This window comes from Mustela nivalis, assembly GCF_964662115.1.
Source record: "Mustela nivalis genome assembly, chromosome: 1".
In the NCBI taxonomy this organism is placed as follows: Eukaryota; Metazoa; Chordata; class Mammalia; order Carnivora; family Mustelidae; genus Mustela; species Mustela nivalis.
This window is the reverse complement of record NC_139020.1, coordinates 17,702,467-17,723,462: the sequence shown is the minus strand read 5'-3', so window position 1 is coordinate 17,723,462 and position 20,996 is coordinate 17,702,467. Positions and strand designations below refer to the sequence as shown.

The 20,996-nt window shown below is 43.0% G+C and overlaps 1 protein-coding gene across 6 annotated transcripts in view; it reads right to left on the bottom strand.

The window, feature by feature from the left end:
- Positions 1-20,996, bottom strand: part of APP (amyloid beta precursor protein) — a 262,818-nt gene that overhangs the window by 107,460 nt on the left and 134,362 nt on the right. For all 6 annotated transcript variants that reach the window (XM_082694233.1, XM_082694234.1, XM_082694235.1 and 3 more), the window contains exon 6: positions 7,471-7,673. In XM_082694233.1, the coding sequence (XP_082550359.1) occupies positions 7,471-7,673 (203 nt within the window). The remainder of the gene's footprint in view (positions 1-7,470; positions 7,674-20,996) is intronic.

Genomic DNA, 20,996 nt, shown 5'->3' with positions numbered 1-20,996 from the left:
TGGTTCTAAATTCCTTCTACCATTTCAAGAGTCTCTCAGATTTTATTTATATTTACTTTATTTATTTATAAAAGGTTACTTATTTATTCTTTTTTAGTAATCTGTACACCCAACATGGGGCTCAAAATCATACCCCCGAGATGAAGAGTCGCGTGCACTTCGGAGCCAGCCAGATGCCTCAAGCGTCTCTTAATTCTTAAAATTTGGGCTTTTGCTGCCTGGAAGACTTAAGGGTTATACAGAGCATCTTTTGAGGTGAGACTCAGTCAGGCTCGCCTCACCTTGATTTCTTGCTCTTCTAACAAAATCCTAAGAGGTCAGAAGTTGGAAGGGTGGCTGGAAGCTAGCGATGACTGAGAAGGGCAAAATGGTTGATGGCTGAGGTGTTTAGGCTGTAACCCATCCCGCTTAAAAACTCCAGGAAGCATTTTTCTAAAAGAGAATTACAGATTTCCATTAAAACCCACAATTCTGGGGGCGCTTGGGTGGCTCAGTGGGTTAAGTCTCTGCCTTTGGCTCAGGTCATGATCTTTTAACCCACTGAGCCACCCAGGGGCCCTCTCACTCTGATATTTTAAGCAAACTACCTGACTAGCTTTCTGAATTGGGACCCTCTAACTCCATGAAAAGAAGCAGTCAATGCCATGCTCTGTGTGTATGAACACCTCACCACCAATGGCTGACATGCCATGGGCACCAAAGAACAGGCTGCCACTTCTTCCATCTATGCCCAGTGCCATATGTTCTCTCGGCATCATTAGGAAGGATGTTACCTTCTGGTCCAGGAACAGGACTGTATCTTACTTGTCCTTAGTCATAACCCTGAGGGAAGGCTTCCTCAAAAGGGAGCAGCCATTGTCCTTTTGTCTCGTTCCCTTCATTTTTGGGCAGCACGCTACTATGAGGCCTCCATGAAGAGTATGTGAGCACATTTTCATGTTCCCAGGTCATGCTCCGTTTTCCCCCCAAACCTGGCAAAAAGTTAAATATGAATGATAACTAAGAATCCTATTAGTGAGTCACGGGACACCCTGTTAAGTGTCAGATCCATCACAGACAGCTAACAACGGAGATATGAGAAGCAGGCTAGTGTTTGATTCCTCTACCCTGGAGATCAGGGCAAGCCACTTTGATTTATTAATGACAATTCTCAAATTCCTTCTGTTTGGTGCTCTATAACCGGGCAAATCTCAATTCTTCTTGAAAAATCACTCACATGCCAACTTCTCATCAGTGCCTTCATTAAAACTGAGGCCGAGCACTCTCCTTCCTCTGGGCTGTTGACGTGCCCTACCAGCAGGATGGAAGAAACTCGTGTCTCTCCCCAGGAGGGAGCGTGCAGGAAAGGCTGGAAGCAACATGACGGAGCTACCTTATTCATATCCCTCTGCCCCCAGGAACCAGGGCGATGCCCAGAACCCGAGTGTCTGGTTGATGTTGGTGAACATCCAGCAGTAAATCACATGGTGCTGCTCCCACATTAATGACTACCAGAGGGGGAAGAGAAACAATTTAATTCTGCAGAGTTCAGTCATGTAGCCCAAGGCAAGCAACATGAGATTGAACTTTTTAACTTCATCATCATATGCGATGCTTAAAGTGCTACCTGTATCAGTCTCCGTCCATTTAATATGAACTTCCAAGAGGTTCAAAATACCCGCAAGAAATGAAACATTATCTTGAAATGCAGTCGCATTTAATATTATCTGGGTTGAATTTTCAGCTAGACATAAAATTTAACTGCAGGTACTTTACTATACAATGTATATTCATAAAAAATAATCTGGGTTTAGGTTGTTTTTCTTAGCATGTATCTGTAACTATCACTTCTATTATACCAATAGATACGGATACAGAACACTTATGCTTTTTCTAATTAAAAAAAAATCTATCTGTTCATTTACCTTTGGCATTGCTACTTAGTAGTGAATATAAGTTCTCTGAAAAATCAGAATAATGCTTATAATTGTGACAACTATAACACTTCAGGTTAATTGAAGACTTACTGTCTACCAGGAACTGTGCTAAGTGTTTCTCATAGATTATACGTCATTGAGCCCTCACCAAATCATTAAAACAAGGTTGGTATTATTAAACCCCACTTTACAGAGGGAAGTAATGAGACTTCAAGTAAGGAGACTTATTTGATTGACACAAATTTACATGGTTGGATGACAGCTGGGATTTGATTCTGGGGAGCATGTGCTTTTAAAACAAACCGAACACTTACAGCGTGCCAGGCATTATGGTAAATGCTGAACACAGAGCAACTGTCATAATTTGTTCAACAAACACGAACTGTCTTATCAGCATCTACACCATACACATGAAAAAAGCTAACCAAGGTTACTCATCTAGCCTAAGGCCATAAAATCAGTAAAAATTCTTCTCGAACACTGTATTGGTCTGCCTCTAACCAAAATGAAAACTCCCTTAGTGAAATGAACCTGTCATGGTAGTATCTGAAATATAAACACTTCCTAATATTCCTCTTTCCTTCCTTTCTTCCCAGATTTATTTGTTTGAGAAAGTGAGAGCAGGGGGAGGGGCAGAGGGAGAGAGAGAATCTCAAGCAGACTCCCTGCTGAGCCTGGAGCCCGACTGGGGGCTTGATCTCATGACCCTGAGATCATGACCTGAGCCAAAACCAAAAGTCAGATGCTTAAATAACTGAGCCAGCCAGGTGCCCCTCCTATTATTTTTCTCATGACCCATATCAGGGATTTTTCTCTAAGGACCCAGATAGTAAATGCCTCCAACTTCGTAGTCCATATGGTGTCTCTTGCAACGACTCCACTCTGCCTCTGGAGGAAGAAAGTAGCTATATAGGTAAACAAATGGGATTGGTTCTCCCCTAAGAAACCTTCGTATTCGGAAACAGGTAACTGGCCATGTATGGCCCATGTCATAGTTTGCTGACCTCTAATCATCATTTAAATCATAATTCTAAATTTAAAAAATTTTTTTAAAATTTTTTTCTTCTCTCTCTTTCTTTTTTTTTTTTTTTAACAGATTTTATTTATTTATTTGACAGAGAGAGACACAGTGAGAGAGGGAACACAAGGAGGGTGAGTGGGAGAGGGAGAAGCAGGCTTTCTGATCCCAGAACCCCTGGATCATGACCTGAGCTGAAGGCAGATGCTTAACAACTGAGCCACCCAGGTGCCTCAACAATTCTAAAATTTAGGAAGGGCTCAGTGTGAGATAACAGTAAACAAATATATGACTATAGCAAAGGAATACACATCTACCAGAGAGCACAAATCAATAAACTGAGCCAGTATGTATTTGTAAACAAAAGGAAAAGGAAAAAGGAAAGTCTGACAGTAATGAAGTAGAAATAACCTGGTCCATTTGGTTTTGAATGCTGGCTTCACCACCTCCCACATTCGTGGCCGTGGACACTTAAAAAAAAAAAAAAAAAAATTCTCCAGGCCTTAGCTGTAAATGGAGAAATAAAATTTCTACCATATAGCATAGTTACAAAAGGGTTGAAAGACAGATGTTAAGTGCCCTAGAGTGGTAGGCAGGTCCATCTTCCACCACAGCTAGCTCCCCACCACACTTTCCTACAGTAGTGGAGTGCCTGGGGTCAGCAGGGGCACAGTGATTACTTGCTGAATAAATGAGCAGAAGCAAAAAAGCAGACTCATTCTATATGAACAAAACAGGCAAGAATAAATCAAACATTATGTCGCTTATTATAATACCAAAGTTTAATCAGAGTTTAGAATCTATGGTTGAGTCAGAAATTGCCCTGACATCTTGGGTTATGAAGTGCTATCCCTTCTGGAATCACAGAAAATCAGGAGCAAGCATCTGATATACTGCTGTTTTACTCAAATTGGCATTGGTTTATTCCACAGGATCAATATCCAAGTTTTTCTGAAGGACCCAAACCAATAAATCCTAAAGCTAGATGGATGTAGGAGGTGCTCAGTTTTTCCCCTGAAATTGGTAACTGAGTTAGAACTGACATCTCCCATTTCAGCACCATTGATTCTAATACAATACAGCGGAAAATTTTATGACCACGCCGAAATGTTCTATACTCTCCTTCCCTCTACCTATTTCATTCAAATTTAAACAGGTTATAGAACGATTGAGTTTTTGTTATGAAGCAAATTAAGGAATAGTATTAGTGGTAATATGCTGGTAATGAAGAAACAATTTTCTTATTAAGTAGGGCTGTAAATCACATTTTCTCTCAGGCACTGAAACATTAACGTTGAAAACTAGATTGTGAACCTCTTTTCAATATCTCTTCTTTGCAAGTTGCTTCTTATTTTTATTTTCAGCAGACTCCTTCTAAGTCAAGTTTGACAAAGTCAGCAATCAGGAATGGCACTGCTGTCTTCTTCATCAGAGAAGAGTTAGCTGGGAATACAGACAACTCTCTGACATGGACCCAACATACCATGTTCCTTTCCCAGAAGGCCTTGCCTCAATTATACTTCTGTCCATTTCAGGAGTCTCTCATGGGATGGATGGATTCCTATTAAAAGCTCTTCTAGAGCCACCTGGGTGGCTCAGCTGGTTAAGCATCTGCCTTCGGGTCAGGTCATGATTCCGGGTCCTGGGATCAAGCCCCGCACTGGACTCCTTGCTTGGCGAGGAACCTGCTTCTCCCTCCGCCTGCTCTGCCTGCTGCTCTCTCTGTTTGTGCACTCTCTCTCTGACAAATAAATAAATTAATTAAAAAAATAAATAAAAGCTTTTCTGTTTCTAGCATTAACAGTAGATACTGTAAATGACCATGTTGTGTGTTTAGAAGGTCACTGTTAACTGCTTTTCTTGCCATTAACATTATTAACTTGTTACCTTCTAGGGCTAAGCTTCTTAAATACAAAACAACCACCTAGGCTGGAGATTAAAAAAAAAAAAAACTATTTTAATTGCCTTCATCTTTCTACAGAAAATATTGTAACCTATATGTCTCTATGTTCTATCTTAGCTAATAATGCCACATTGAGAGAAAAACTCACGCAAAAGAACTGGACTTATTTAGAACATAAGACGACCATATTATCTCAAGAGAACTTGGGCTTGGTTTGGAATATCTGCATTAAGTTTATGTGGCACTTTCTCATTCTACTGCATTAATTAAGCTACTCCCTGTTCACCCATCCTCTCACAGCAGTAACATAACAAAATCTCTTCATTGTTTCTACCAGAAAAATCCTCAGCACATACACAAAAGGTCCCGAAGTGATCACTTCAGCTGATACTCAAACTTGCCAGCCTGACGTTGCGATTCTCCACATTTTAGCCCTAGCCTAATCTTCCTGTAACTGTCTCATCTAGAGACATCCGCTCCTGTTTAAATCAGACGGACCTTGTCTCCCAATCATGTCTTGTACCTTCCCATGGCAAACTTGGGTTGCTATCTTGACTAGAATACAATGCACGGGTAGACCTACTCCGAGTTCTTCTACTTCTAATCCAGATGCTGTCTCCTCTGTAGAGCCTTCTCTCATGGCTTACTCTTTGCAGTAGGCACTGGGCTCATACTTTTAAACACAGATGACTTCATGTTTCTTTAAGTTAAATTTCCTACCAGATTTGAACATCCATGAGGGTCGGCTCTCCTGTGTATTCTCATCATGGGATCCATTAATCTCAGCAAAATGGCTTATACCAAAAAATGTGCTCCTAAAACGAGTGTTGAGTAAGTGGGCATTGATTATGTAAACCGCTCTCTTGGTGGAGACCATGAGAACTTCAGAGCCACTGCAGAATACTAGGTCCTGTAATCTGTAGTCACACATCCTGGGGGTTTCAGGAGGAGAAGCTCTAAAAAATCTGTCCTTTCCCTGCTAGGAAAATAGAAACTAGCAAGTTCATTAACCACAGATGGTCCTAAGAGGCACACGAAACACACTCCAGGAAAGGATGCTTTGTGTATGGAAAAAAACCATGGTTCAAACAAAATGTGTACCAGCTTACGAAAGTCTTTAGGTGCTAAATGCAAAAAGAAGTTGCATTACGTGGGGAACGATGCAGCAAAGCAATCTATCTTCTACTCTATTTTGTAACGAATATGTGACTCTTTCAATGAATTTTTAAATTAACTCTGAGTGTGCCACTTGGAATCACCTCCATTTTAAAAACTATAGGTTCAAGCACAGAACCTCAAAAACAATCCAGCACAGAAGGCCACGTATGACGCCGCTTGTATCAAACGTCTAGAAAAGCAAATCGGTCAAGACATGAAACAGACTGATGTGTTGCGTAGGGTTGGCGGTGAGAACGAGGACGAACCGGACGGGAGGAAGAAGCCTACCGGGTGACGGAAATGTTCCAAGACGGGATTGTGACGATGGTCGCATGATTTGGTAAATTTATTAAAGCCTCTGAGTTATACACTTAAATACTGAAAAATGAGTGGATTTTATATGTAAATTATGCCTCAATGAAGGTATAAAAAGTGCAGTGATCATCAGAAATCTACTTAAGGCAGAGAAAGTAACCCATGGTAAGCTCTAATTTAACAACAGAGCTGAACTCATCTTACCTCAATAAAAAGTGAGGGGAAGACTCACAAAGTTGTAACACGTGTGCACGGACTTTAGAAGTATCCGAATACATTTAAATTCCATCCATCTGTATTCACCCCCTCTAATTCTACGAAGGTCTATCACCATTTGCAAAATAAATGCATAACCTTGAAGAACTGTGACCCAATGGTTCACTAGTTGCTATGATACCATTTGGTTGTTTACTGTAAACTCAATGCTTGCTTTTATTTCAGGGAGACAAGAGGAAGTCTGTTAGTTCATTCACGTCCCAACATTCTTAACAGGAGCATTAATTAAACAGAAGAAAAAGTCTGAAGATAACTAACACACCATCTACCTCTCAAAGAAGGCACCGCCAGTCCCCTCAATAAAGCAGTGTAAAGACAACACAAAAATCATCCAAGTTAAATTTCACAGCAAAAAATAAGTGATACCTCACCAAATGCTGTTCTTCTTTAAGGAAATTTCATTCCAACTATTCACTCTGCTAAGATTTAACTAAAACTTTCTACAAGGCAGGCCCTCTGCGCGATAATCCGTAAAAGCCAGTCCTAGCCCTCAGGGAGCTCGGAGTCCAGGTGGTAAAAGAGGCAACAGGGAGTCGGATAGTAATAAATTCCCACTACGGGGGCATGCCACGGAGGTCACCTAAGGCGGCCTCTGCCAGGAGAGACGGCAGCTGCTTGGGCGGGGTCCTGCAGAACAAGGCAGGATGTGCCCAGCAGCATCAACAAGGCACAGAACAGGCTTACATCAGGACTGCACGTTATCTGAAATGAATGGGTGGACGGCTTGTTAGACCCAAGAGAGTTTAACAAGCACAAGACTTGTGACTCTGAATTTTATTTTTGGTGGGGGAAGGCGGTGGTGGTAGGCTGGAGAGAAATGTCAGACTCTGGCATGAGGCTTCCCTTTTCCCTGACAGGGGAGATCCAAGTAAACAGGGAGTTACCTCGGACCACCTCTTCCACAGACTCCGTGGTGGTGGTGGTGGTCGTGGCGATGCTGGTGGTTCTCTCCGTGGCCTCTTCGTAGGGTTCTTCCGCCTCTTCCTCCACCTCATCACCATCCTCGTCGTCCTCGTCATCCTCGGCTTCTTCCTCTTCAACGTCAGCCACTTCCTCCTCCTCTGCTACTTCTACTACTTTGTCTTCGCTGGAGCAGGAAATAAAAATAACAGTAACAGTCATTTAAACAAATTTCAGGAAAGAGGGAGGGGGCTCTATAGCAAAGGATTTTGGTAATTCGAGAGGGACTGTGGCACCAAAGGATAAACATACACAAGGCTCGAAGCCGGTAGGTCAGAGTATGAATCCCAGCGCAGCAGATCTACAGTGTTCTGGGGTTTGTTTGTTTGTTTAAGATTTTATTTATTTATTTGAGAGACAGAGTGAGGGAGAGAAAGAGCACAAGTGGAGGGGCAGAGGGAAAGGGAGAAGCATGCGCCCTGCTGAGCAGAGAACTGGATGTGGGGCTCGATCCCAGGACGCCAGGATCATGACTTGAATCAAAAGCAGATGCTTAACCGAATGAGACACCCCAGGTGCCCCAATTCTATAGTGTTTTACCCCTGGCCCCAGCTCTTCTTAGTTTACATAGTTGCAAAAAGGCTATACCATGATTCCAATTATACGGTATTCTGGAAAAGGCAAAAATTATGGAGACCATTGGTTCCCATGGTTCCTGAGGGATCAGGGTGAAAAAAGGAGGGATGAACAGGTAGAGCACAGGGGATTTGTACCGCAGCAGGAAAATTACTCTGTGTGATACTCTAACAGTAAACACAGGACACATGCATTGGTCAAAACCAAACGGAACTGCACAACACAAAGAGTGGCTTCTAGTAACTAATGTATTGACACTGATGTATCAGATGTACCATACTCATGAAAATGTTAACAACAGAGGAAATGTGGGAGTGGCCGGGGAGGCGGGGGAGGGGGGAAGAGCATCGCTCTGTACTTCCTGCTCAAATTTTCTGTAAACCTAAAGCTGCTCTAAAAAAATAAAGCCTATTCAGCAGGATAGAGGAAGGAGGATACCCAAACTGAATTCACTGTGTGCGGATGACTTCTCATCCTGCATATGAAAATACCACACAGCATCTGCATGGTAGATAGTAAAGGTGGAAACTGGGTCAAATATTGCGATTCAAAGTTTCAACTGGATACGGACGGACGAGGAAGAAAAAACTGGGGTAACTAAATCTGTAAGACCGAGCTGTCAGGGATGCCTACTGAAACTACAGAGCTGTGCTCCCTACTCTTCCCTCTTGGGTAAGTGCTGTAGATTATTGAGTAAATTTCAGTGGTTCTCAAATGTCAGCGGCTATCAGAACCACTTGGAAGGCTTCCTGAAACACTGAGCAGCGGGCGCCATCCTTCAGGGTTTCTGGATTAGTGTGTCTAGGATGGGACCTGAGAATTTGCATTTCTAACAACTTCCTGGGTGATCTGATGCTGAAAATTAGGGGATGATACTCTGAGAACCACTGGAATATGCAATGTTGAGAAGAATGGTAACAGTCAGGAAATCACAGTGCAATTGGGAAGGGGATCAGAAATAATACGTAAGGCATTAAATATGTATCTACTGATGCACAGCGGTAAGAAATAAATCAGCACATGTGGATGGAGGAAGAGGGGTATGTCTGGGACAAAATGAGAAAGCCCCAGTAAGATATCCTTGTGGAAACTGTGCACCTGCAGCGCAGACATGGTCGAGAGCATCTGAGAGGTGATAAATGAAGATAGGAACGTGTTAAACAGTAGAAGCATCTATATCACACACCATCTGGCCAGACGGGAGAAATCCGTGTTGCATCCTTGCTCGGATCACAAAAACAATACAGGCAAAAGCTGTGCAACCGAGCAGAGCCTCTGCCATGGGTCTCGTTTGACAAGAAGCACCACCAGAGTAAGACGGAAGGGCTGCCATGCTGACAAGTTTGCATGAAAAAAATAGTGGGGAATTATTACCCCACAGCTGACTCTCACCTAGGAAAAGCTCGTGGGGCAGTGTGTAGGGAGTCAGATTTCAAACATGCTGGGGAACGAGAACAGTAGGATTCCATGGTGTGGGAAGACAGAAAGGATGAAGGCAAAAGGCTCCCCAAAACTGAGCCAGAAGGACAGCTACAAGTCATTTTGCGGAGGACGAAAAAGAAAAAGGTATGTAAGAAGATGGAATATAGCACCAGAAGAATTCCTTTAATCGATTAACTCATAATTTAAGGAACTTTTATAGATGTTCTATAGATACGTGTCCTGCTTGCCGAGTGGAACACCTTTCTCATTCTGGTTAAATATGAAGCTAGGATAATAAATGAATACATCCAAAGAAGTTGAAGCAAGCGGCTAGAGAAAAAGGAGGAACTTACAAGCAGAATAACATTAATCATAATTTATTAGTGTATTAATAAATGACGTGTAATACAGAAGACCTAATCAGTTATTTTAACATTTCCACAAGACCAAGAAGGAAAAGGTAAGAAGGGAAAATGCTGGCACTGATAGCCAGTTGATATAAAAACTTCATCTGCTTAAAGATAAATGGGGTGCCATCATTATTAATTGATTACCTGAATTCCTGCACAAAAAAGTCTCACCGATGAAACATTTCCAAAGAATTCTGAACTTAACGGTTTCTCACTCAGATGCTCCAAATTTTACCTAGTACCCTGCCTCATTTTTCTACAGAACCTCAATGATGTATTACTGTGCACAGAATAATGATCCGATGCGTGCCACCAGCCAACTTATTCTCTTCTGTTTTCAATCAAATTACAGGCACCAATACTATTCAGCTCTAAATTAAATACAAAATTGAGGTAAAGCCAAGGAAAAATCAAACCAAACCAGTATTCTTAAGCCATGAAGTGAGCACGGCCACTGTCTTGCAGCGTGAACGGAATGATAGGTCCCAGTATGCGATCTATGTCATCTGGGGATACAACCGCACTGTGCTTCCAGGTGGGACAGTTAAAACAGGGCTGTGGGTACTCCCGGGAGCCTGCCTCAACCTCTCCTGTTATCACCTGACTGTTGCACCTAATGCTCCAGGAAAGTGTTTGTGAAAAGAGCTGTGTTTCTAACATGTGTCTAGCCACACACACACAAAGAGTGCAATATATACCCATCATCCATCACAGCATCTGCCTAAGCAATTTACTCGCATAATAACAAGGAACAGAGATACATAATAGTTCAACTGGCTGAGGAATTAAATTACTTGGCCTACGAGAACTCAGGTCCAGTTCTTATTACCATAGCTTTGATTTCTGGAATTAAATTTAGATGTCCATGAATTCAATGATCTGTTTGGACACAATTAAACCAGCAGCTCACAGTTATGTTGTAATGATGCTGCATCTTCCCGAAGAATGCCAAACACACTGGCATTTTGCTGCTAACCTCAGATTTCACAGATAGCAGGGAACACAGAAAGGTGAGAGAGATGGACTTTTCCACCAACTCTTCTACTGCGGGGCAGCTCCATTCAGCGACGTGACTCAGGTGAGCTGTTTTGGAAAGCGGCTTGCAAGGTGCAAGGAAATGGCGAGGAGGGGCCCGTTGAGGGAAGCGTGGGGTTAGGCATCATGATTTTCTTGTAAATAATCAAAGAACTCACAATGACACAATCCCTTAGTGGAACACGATGGAATATTCGTATCACATTCACACATCTTAGCGTCTGTCAATTTGTAGGAGACAGCTTTTATGGCCTTTAAAGTCCAATGATGAGAAATACTTCTGAAGAATGAGGGGAAAATGCTGATCATCTCAGGAGTTTCTGACTTTAATAAAGAAGGTTAAAGGGTCAAAGGGACATTTCTAGGAGGAAATAAATTACTGATAATGAAATTTTATGTGTCAGCACGTGAGAGTTTACTCTGATGAAGGATATACTCCATCACAAAGGTGACTCTCCTTGTATTTCTAAATAAAGGCTGACCTTGACAGATTCCACTTGCCCTTGCTTGCCCGATGTTCCCTTCAGATACCAGTTTTAATTCCTTTCTGTTTAAGTCACGCAAAACAATTCACTATTTGCATTCTCTAAAAGAGCTGTATTTACTCTTTCCTAGTGTCTGCTAAGACTGACTTTCTGCTGCCCTTTTGTAGGACAAAGGAGAGGAAGCGACATCCAGGAAGCTGTGATTCCTGTGGTTTAGGTAAACTGGACAAGCACAGGACTCCAACACCCTGGTGATGGGGGTTTGGGGGGGGCAGGCGGTGAGAGGAAACCGAACTGCTTTCAATTCCCAAAATGTAAGACCAACCCAGGACCAAAGGGGCGAGCCTCAAGAGGAAGATGCTGGGACTCACGTATGTTTACTGAACTAGAAAGGGGAAGAAAGCCTCTTGGAGAGTCAGAAACAGAGAGCAAAGATAAAGCAAATGTTTCAAAAGGTAAACAAACCAAACCGTTTTCCCTTCTGCCCCGGTTCCTGGTGCTCCCAGAGTTTAACCTGGAGAGTACAACGATGGAGGAGTCAGTGTGTTCCAGGAGAAAGCACGATCCAAAATACTGCTGTGAAATTAGGAAAGTTAGAAGTTGCCAGAAAACTGAGAAAAGGTAAAAGAATGGAAGCTTAGTCTTCAGGGTTCTGAGCAAAAGATTCAGGAGGGGTAGAGCTAAGTAAGAAAAAGCCAGAGCCTCTCCCACAGAAAGGCACTGTTAGGAATCGGACACACAACTGGACACGCGGCCTGATGCCATTTATATAAGCTACGAAAACGGGCAGCCCTCCACGCTGCTGCCTGCCAGAGCTCACGGGAGGGGCTGCCCATTGTGATGGGAGTGGGCATCTGTAACTTGGCAGGGGGACAGGACAGAGGCCTCTGGGGGCTGGCCAGGCGGCACCGGGATCTGAGGGTCAGCTCTCTGGCATGTGTTCGGTTTTGAAAACCCACGGAGTTGGGTACTGGGTTAGGTACCCTGCTCTTTATGTAACTCTTTAGATATTTCTCTTTACATAAGTTACAGTTCAGGAACGAGGGGTCAAAGGGAGAAGATACTGCTACTGTACTGTTCCACTAATATTCTCACGACTGAGCAAGAATGAGAGCTCTTTAATTGATAAAATTGTATTTTCCGGGACTCCAAATGTGAAGAAAAAAAAACAAAAACAAAAACAAAAAACCCCGTACTCCAAACCCCCAATCCTCAAATTATTTAGGTAGAAGGCAAATAATAATAATAATAATGGTAATGATAATAACAATGGTATGTAGATATAATAAACTATATATAATTATATATAGTAATTACATATAATAATATATATGAATCTTTTCACTCGTGAAAATTTTTCACTATCTGAAGGGAATATAATTATGTATATATATATATACACATGAATATATGTATATAGTTGTACATACATATAAATATACATGTATATATACATGTAACGTGTGTGTGTGTGTATGACTTCTCCAACCATGGCCTCACTAACTAGAGTGAACTGGTTAACTAGTTAATTCTCCAAGTTAATTAATTCATTGATACATATATTTTATAAATGAATTTGAATTTGAAGCTCATATAGGATTCAATCCACCACATGTTGGTGAAATAGAAAGTTACCTGCCTTTAATGTTATACTATTAGAATCTCTCCAGCCTACAGGTAATAATATCATATAAAAACAGATCCCCACAGATTTCTCTTTAGTAGTCTACTGAGTTTCAGGATAGTCATGCTGACTCAGTCAGTAGGTACTATTAATTTTTCATTTAAAGGATCTCTGAGATTTGATTAGCCTCCTCTCCTGCCTGAAACATGCGCTGTAGCAGAAACTGTTGATAAGCTACACCAAAGCCATATCTGACCCCTGCCCTCAGCCCTTCTTCGACCAGAGAAAAGAAGGCGCCAAACCATTCCACTGGTCTCCCTTGGAGAAAAACGAAGGCCAGTGTGACTGCCAAGTCTCTGGATAATCAGACGCCGCCAGACATCTGCTTGGACCTCTAGCTGGGGTTTCTCGGAAGGCTTCATTTTCCAGATGAGAAGGCTCATCGCACCGAGGAGTCCGGGAGCCCTTGTTCCTTTGCCCTTTATCTCTCTACTTTCTCCCTAGCTGGGCGAGGGCCATCTGACAAGGTTAATTGATAAACATCCAGATGGAGAAGCTGATAAGGACCGGGAGGCGGACAGATTAAAAAAAAGATCACGTCTCTGCATCACTGCCCCAGCCTGGGGCTCCCTCCTACACTAATGACCAAGGTTTCGGTTATCTGCAGCTAAAGGCATTCCTTGCCACTGGTTCAGATGCTTACCCCAGGTGCCAGCTTCTGGATTCCTGCTTCAGGGAGAGAAGCAGGAGACACCAGAATTCATTCACAAAGCGGAGACACCAAAAATCCATGACTCAAGCATTACGGATGAGATATAGACAACCTTAGTCTGAAATGAGAATGTATCATCATTGTTACATATTTAATTGGAATGTCTCTTCTGGGCGAGAGAATCTACACTGATTACTCTATGAGTAACAGACACACTCCCTACTGAATGCTTTAGAAATTTAAAGGGGAAAGTAATTCTGGTGAGCCAGAAGGGTCTGAGCCGGTAGGCCCGTGAAAAAGCGGGTGAGGATGAGGGAGGGGTATCCGTGTAACGCACAATCAGGAAGAATGAATACTTAAGCTTGACTATAACAGAATTCAACATGGCATGAATTTTAATAGTGAGGTATGCTAAATTGCAGAGATCAAGTAAATTGCAGAGATCAAGATGTTTTTTCTTTAGTCAATGGATAGTGAAGTATTCGAGTTGAAACAAACATGTGCCAATTGTTAACGAGCAAAAAAGGAGTCATGCATTAATTTACCACCCACTGAGCCATTCTTTTTTTTTTTTTTTAAAAAGATTTTATTTATTCCTTTGATAAAGAGAGAGAGCACAAGCAGGGCTTGATCCCAGGACTCTGGGAACAAGACTCTGAGCAGAAGACAGACGCTTCACCGACTGAGCCACCCATGTGCCCCACTGAGCCATTCTATTAAGTGGCTCTCTACGCCACATACTAGCCATTAGGCATCCAACCGACAATATTTGTGGTGCTTTCGCCAAGTGCCAGGTGCTAGTCCAGAGACTAACGATAGACGTGTGAGCAGGACAGAGCCTCTACTTTCCTGGAACATATATTTTAGTGCGTGAGGCACAGTATGAGCAAATAAATAAGAAAAAATAAAGTCAAAAGTATACAGAAAAAGGAAAGGGGGCTAATCTACTAACTGGTGACTGTAACAGATGTGTGGGGAGGGAATGGGGGCAGCACGGAAAATAGGATGGGCAAGGGAAGGCCACCAGGACACAGAAGGCTGAAAGAGTCCAGGTGAGGGGGTCGGTTGGGGCAAGAGGAAGAGCAAATGCAAAGGCTCTGGCCAGAGGTCAGGCTTAGCATGATGGGGAGAAAGACAATGAACTTAGGGGGCAGTGGACGAGGGGATGAAGTATAAGGTAAGGTGGTGGAGACAGACAGGAAGGGTGTGACCGAGGAAGGCCGCGCTGGTTATGTAAAGAAACAGCAAGTTTACTCACGTTTTAACAGAAATGACTCAATCAGATTTAAGTTTTGTTTTTTTTTTTAAGGCTTTATTTATTTATTTGACAGACAGAGATCACAAGTAGGCAGAGAGGCAGGCAGAGAGAGAGGGGGAAGCAGGCTCCCTGCCGAGCAGAGAGCCAGATGTGGGGCTCCATCTCAGGACCCTGAGATCATGACCTGAGCCGAAGGCAGAGGCTTAACCCACTGAGCCACCCAGGCGCCCCCAGATTTAAGTTTTAAAGATGGCTCTGGTTGCTGAGTGGAGAGCAGACTTTAGGGAGGCAAGAGTAGAAACTAGGGCACTGCTCTGGGAGAAACACCCTGGGGAGCAAGGGTCACTCACAGGGCTAACAGCCAAAAGGACAATGATGTCACTGTCCAATAAATATGATAGTATTATGGGGATAGCAATCATGAATGGCTAAGAAACCCCAAAAAGTAAGATCTGACCGGACCTGGGATATGTAGTAAGACATCCATGAGGAAGGGAGGGCTGAAATGTGACCTAGAGAAGGCCAAGGTTGATAAGGTCTGGGGGCTCACGACCATTCTCCACAGACATTGTAGGCAGAACATATGCAAAGGTCCTGTGGTAGGAGGGTGGAAAATGTGAGAGTCTGAAACAGAGTCAGCTGACAAGAACAAAGAGTAACCAAAGAAGTACACTTAATCAATGGCACGGAGCAGATGGCTCATGGTTCATTTTTAAACACTCTATAAGCTAAGAGTAGTTTTTACATTTTTAAAAGATTATGATAAAAAAAAAAAAAAAGCATGTCACAGAGATGGTATATGGCCTGCAGAGCCTAAAGTGTTTATTATCTGGCCCTTTAAAGAAAGTGTGCTGACTTTTTGCATAGAAGATAGACGACTATGGGATGAGTTGAGTATGGAAAGAACATACGATTGTGCTTTGTCCTGATTTGAAATGAGATCAAATAAAACAAAGTGACAGGCCTCTAAGATGTCCAAGTTCTAAAATTCCAGTGCAGAAATGACAGTGATTCCTGCTTCTTGCCTCCTTTGGGGCCAGCAGAACACAGGGTCCAAGTAAACAGGAAATCTTGCAGCATAGTTAAAAATATGAACTCTGGGGCTGCTGGACTTGAATCCTGGCTCTGTGATCTTGAGCAAGTCAGTTAACCTCTCTGTGCCTCCTTCTCTTCATCTATAAGATGGCAAACTTTACAGGAGCTACTTGCATTCATAGGGGTATGAGGAGGCATAAACTAGGATAATATTTGTAATGCACTAGAACAGCACCTGACCCACCATGAGCACCACAGAAGATGTGACAAAGCAAAGGTCACACACAGCACGTGCACATTCTGTGACATAGGGAATAGCTCAAATTACAGCTATCGAAAATAGCTCAAAAAAAAAAAAAAAAGAAAAAATAGCTCAAAAAATACATGTTAAATGAATGAACGATAAGATTATATACTTCTGAGATATTCTTCCAGAACACTCTGAATTGGTGTACTCTAAACAACTGCATACAGTCTGATGTTCTTCTTTATGAGAAACATGAAAGGGTCAGATGTTAGGTAGTCCTAGGCAAGATTTTTAGAGAATACAAAATTACTTAATCTTTAAAGTTAAAAAAAAAAAATACCCTGTACCAGACTATATTTTCAGAATTCTGGTACCACACGGCACAATGATATTAATAGACTACTACTACAGAAGCCAGTATTAAATTCATGTGTGTATAGGCTACTCAGGTTTTTGCCAATACTAAGAATAAAATTAACTGCATTCACTGAAAGGTGCCAGGCATGAAAGAAAATTGAAGATTATAAAAATGGTGCTTCAGTATGAAATCAACTTCTCTTCAGACTGGCCTATATACTCGGCTGTGTTTGATTTAGTCAAATTCTGAAGGATGCGGCTAAAGTAAGCAGAGATAAGAGGAGGAACCCCAGCCTTGGTGTAAATTAGTAGCACCTGGGTAGAACACGAGACAGACAATTTTTCTTTTCTCCACCATCTCACTAGGTACTCATAACAAGAGTACTTCAGGGGCGCCTGGGTGGCTCAGCTGGTTAAGTGTCTGCCTTCAGTTCAGGTCCTAGGATCGAGTCCCGCATCGGGCTCCCCGCTCAGCGGGGCGTCTGCTTCTCTCTCTGCCCCTCCCCCTTGCACGCTCCCTCAAGCTTGCTCACTCTTCCTCAAATAAATGAAATCTTTGAAACAGTAATATTCCAGCAATTGAGAAAAACAATTTAAGTAATAGCCCTAAGACATGAGACAAATCAAAGGCTGGAGAAGAGTTCCCAGAAAATCGCTGGGGCTTCTTCAGCTATGGCTGGTCTGGGATAGATAAAGGGCTGTTCCAAATCCCGAGCGTTAAGGACCTAAGATGCTGGGATTGATAGTGGATAGAATCTGGGGTGAAAAAATGAGCCATGAAGGGCATTTCTGCAGCTCGGGGAAAATCTGACAGCAGACTCAGTATCTGATAATATTAAAAAATGATTAATTTTGTGGGGAAGATGGTATCATTTGAGCTCTGCAGGAAAATGGTGTGCAGTTTTAGAGATGTAGAAGTATGTGGTATAGTTGCTGCTCGAACTTTAAATCATAAAAAGTCTGCTGAAAGGAGGACAATGATATTCTGGCAAGACTCAGAAAATATTAAGTTTAGCACATAATTATAGTAAAAAGCTAAATTGCTTTTTTAAAGACTATCTTGGAGGCATGAAGAGCCATATATAATCAAAAGCACTTTTTTTTTCCCCTGACAGCTTTATGAATCAACTAGGATTAAGGAGAAGCACCTCAGGTGATAAAAACTTTCAGAGTCATTTAAGGCTCTTGATAAATGAAACCCAATCTTGGTTAATCAGATGCTGCACCAGAAAACTTTGAGCACCTTCCTCATACCGAAATATCTGGTGGCTGCCAAGTGCAGGTGCTTGGTATACATTTTGGGCGGAGAGCTGGGGGTATGTGGTCTGTAGCCATTTACCATATTTGAGTGTGAACCAGGCTCTAAAGGGTCTGTTGCACACTCAGAAGTTATCTCTGGGAAGGAAAGACATAAAACTCCCTGCCTTCCTGGCACTTCTAGTCTGCTTGGGGGAGAAGTGATGATCTAAGAAACCAAGGCAAAGATGTCTGAGCACATTACGGATGACAAGTATGATGGGAAAATATGGAAGCAGCGAGGCTGGATAAGGTACACTAGAAAGGGGAGTTAGGAGGACTGGTATAATGTTTAAAGAGAATAATAAGAGAACACAGCCCCAAACAGGTGTCATTTCAGCACACATACTGTGCCCAGCGTCATTTTCCGCAGTGTCGACACACACAAGGACTAATCTAAAGCGATAGATGGTCTCGGTACAAAATGGCTGCAAAGCCCTCCAGAAAAGCCAGAAAGCAAGACAGGAAGGAACCTGCCTGTTTCTGGGCGCTTCCCTCTTGCCTCTTGTGAAAAAACCAAGTAGTTCTACCTAGAACTCTGCTTTTCCTTGCACATTGCAAGGAACTATGGCTACACCTTGTCCGGCCCCTGTGTCTCGGGTAGGTAAGGGTCCCACAGATAGATCCGCCCCCATCCTCAGGTGGTAGAAAATGCCATTTAGCCTAAAAACAATCCAAGGCCTCCCTTGCCCCTTTGTTTAAGAGCTTGAAAGAAAGTAATTTATTTTAAATTTTATTTATTTATTTGACAGAGAGAGAGATCACAAGTAGGCAGAGAGGCAGGCAGAGAGAGAGGGGGAAGCAGGCTCCCTGATGAGCAAGGAGCCCGATGCAGGGTTCGATCCCAGGACCCTGAGATCATGCCCTGAGCCAAAGACAGACGCCTAATGACTGAGCCACCCAGATGCCCCAAGAAGTATTTTAAATTGTAGGGAAAGATGGAAACAAAAAGTAAAGGCAAGCGTGGTCTGCTACTACAATGCAGTCTCGGATCAGCCAGAAGTACAGGGAAGGCATGCTCGGGAGAGGGAGAACTTTTAGTTCCTTCTCCACAAGGGAGCCAACTTTCTTCCTCTTCCATCAAGCCCACTTCCTTGGCTTATTGAGTTTATTTTTGAAAGCATCTGCAGTTGCGGTCTGAGAAATCTGTAGGTCAAAATATCAAACGCGGACACTGCAAGCACTTCAACACACGTAGAAGGTGCGGGGCCCTAAAGGAACGTGGAAGCGCATTACTTTTTAGGTTAAATCACTGGTAACAGCTGTTCTGAACATCCTCTCTTTCTCAAGGAAAAATTACACTGTGGTAAACTCCATTTCACTCACTGTCTTGTCTGCCGGGGCCTGCAGAGGGGAAACTGCTGGAATTAAAGGCACATTTTTTTTTTTTTTTAAAGATTTTATTTATTTATTTGACAGACAGAGATCACAAGTAGACAGAGAAGCAGGCAGAGAGAGAGAGGGGAAGCAGACTCTCCGCTGAGCAGAGAGCCTGATGCGGGGATCGATCTCAGGACCCTGGGATCATGACCTGAGCCGAAGGCAGAGGCTTTAACCGACTGAGCCACCCAGGCACCCCTAAAAGCACATTTTTGGAAGGCACCTGCTAGCTGTGGTGTGACCATGGTCAAGTGACTTATCCTGCTGTGACTTAAGTTTATCTTTAAAACCGGATAACCTTACCTCCCTCAGGAGACGCTGTGAGCAATTAATGTATGCCAAGAACTTAGAAACACACCCTAAATGCTAATTAGCACTCCTGTCTGCTGGTATTAAACTATGGCTCAAATTTATGCATGACAAATAGGCCCCCCCCCCTTTTAGTGGTATACGGTTTTGAAAACGGTGTCGATAAAAGTTATCATTTGTTCTTCACCTACAATATTTTCCCTGGGGTTTACTATTTCAGAAAAGGAAACCTATGAAGACTTATTCTCCATTAGGTACTGCATCTAGTCAAGTCCCAGTGCTGACCATGGGCCCAGAGTCCTGCAGACATGGACGGGTGAAAAAGCACACACAATGATGTCAGAGCTGTGCACATCTTAACTGTCATAGATTTTTTTTTTTTTTTTTTTAAGTCTGTTAACAGGGCTTGGGAAGGATGGACTGAGAAGGTTAACAGATGAACTAGGAATCGATGAGTGAACAGACGTCGACAAAGGGGCAATGCAGAGACAGGACCCAGCAAGTGTAACTACAGAAGTGTCCGCAGGCAAGGCAGGTAGCCCAGCGTGGCCTGGAGACAGGAGTGCTGGGAAGTGAGTAAACTGCAGACGCATTACAAAGGACCTTGTATGCCCTCATTCTTCTACTGATTCAGAGCTTGGTAGAGAAATTTTAACAGAAGAGCAGAAAATGAGCTGTACTGCAGTAAGTCTGAGATGGCAGAAGTACAGGTGGGGGAGTCACAGGTGGGTGCGGGAGAAGGCTCTGCAGAAGCCTGGCCGGGGAGGAGGTGGGAGGTGAGAGGTTTGGGAAAAGAACCCAGCAGAACTGGTGACTGGCTGAAAGGGGGCTGGTGACAGGATGAGGGTGACGTGTGGAGATGGAGCAACTGGGTGGAGAGGGGTGACCAGAGGTAACGGGATATAGCAGAAGAACAGATGGCGAAGACAGGAGATGCACAGGGTCAGCTTGGACCATGGTGCAAGGCGGTGATACAGAAGCTTCCAGCCTCCAGCTGGAAATAAAGGACGAGAAGGGTACGTGGATGGCTCAGTGGGTTAAGCTCAGGTCACGATCCCGAGTCCTGAAATGGGGCCCCGTGTTGGGTTCTCCGCTCAGCAGGGAGTCTGCTTTTCCCTCTCCTGCTGCCGCTCCCCCTGACTGTGCTCTCTCACACTCCCAATCTCTCAAATAAAGAAATAAAATTTTAAAAAAAGAAAAAGAAAGAAAGGACTAGAAATCTGAGCCAAAAATATATAGATCGGGGAGGCACGGTTTTTCTATTTCCGTTAGTTAAATAGTAATGCACATTTTTGTTGTTTTCC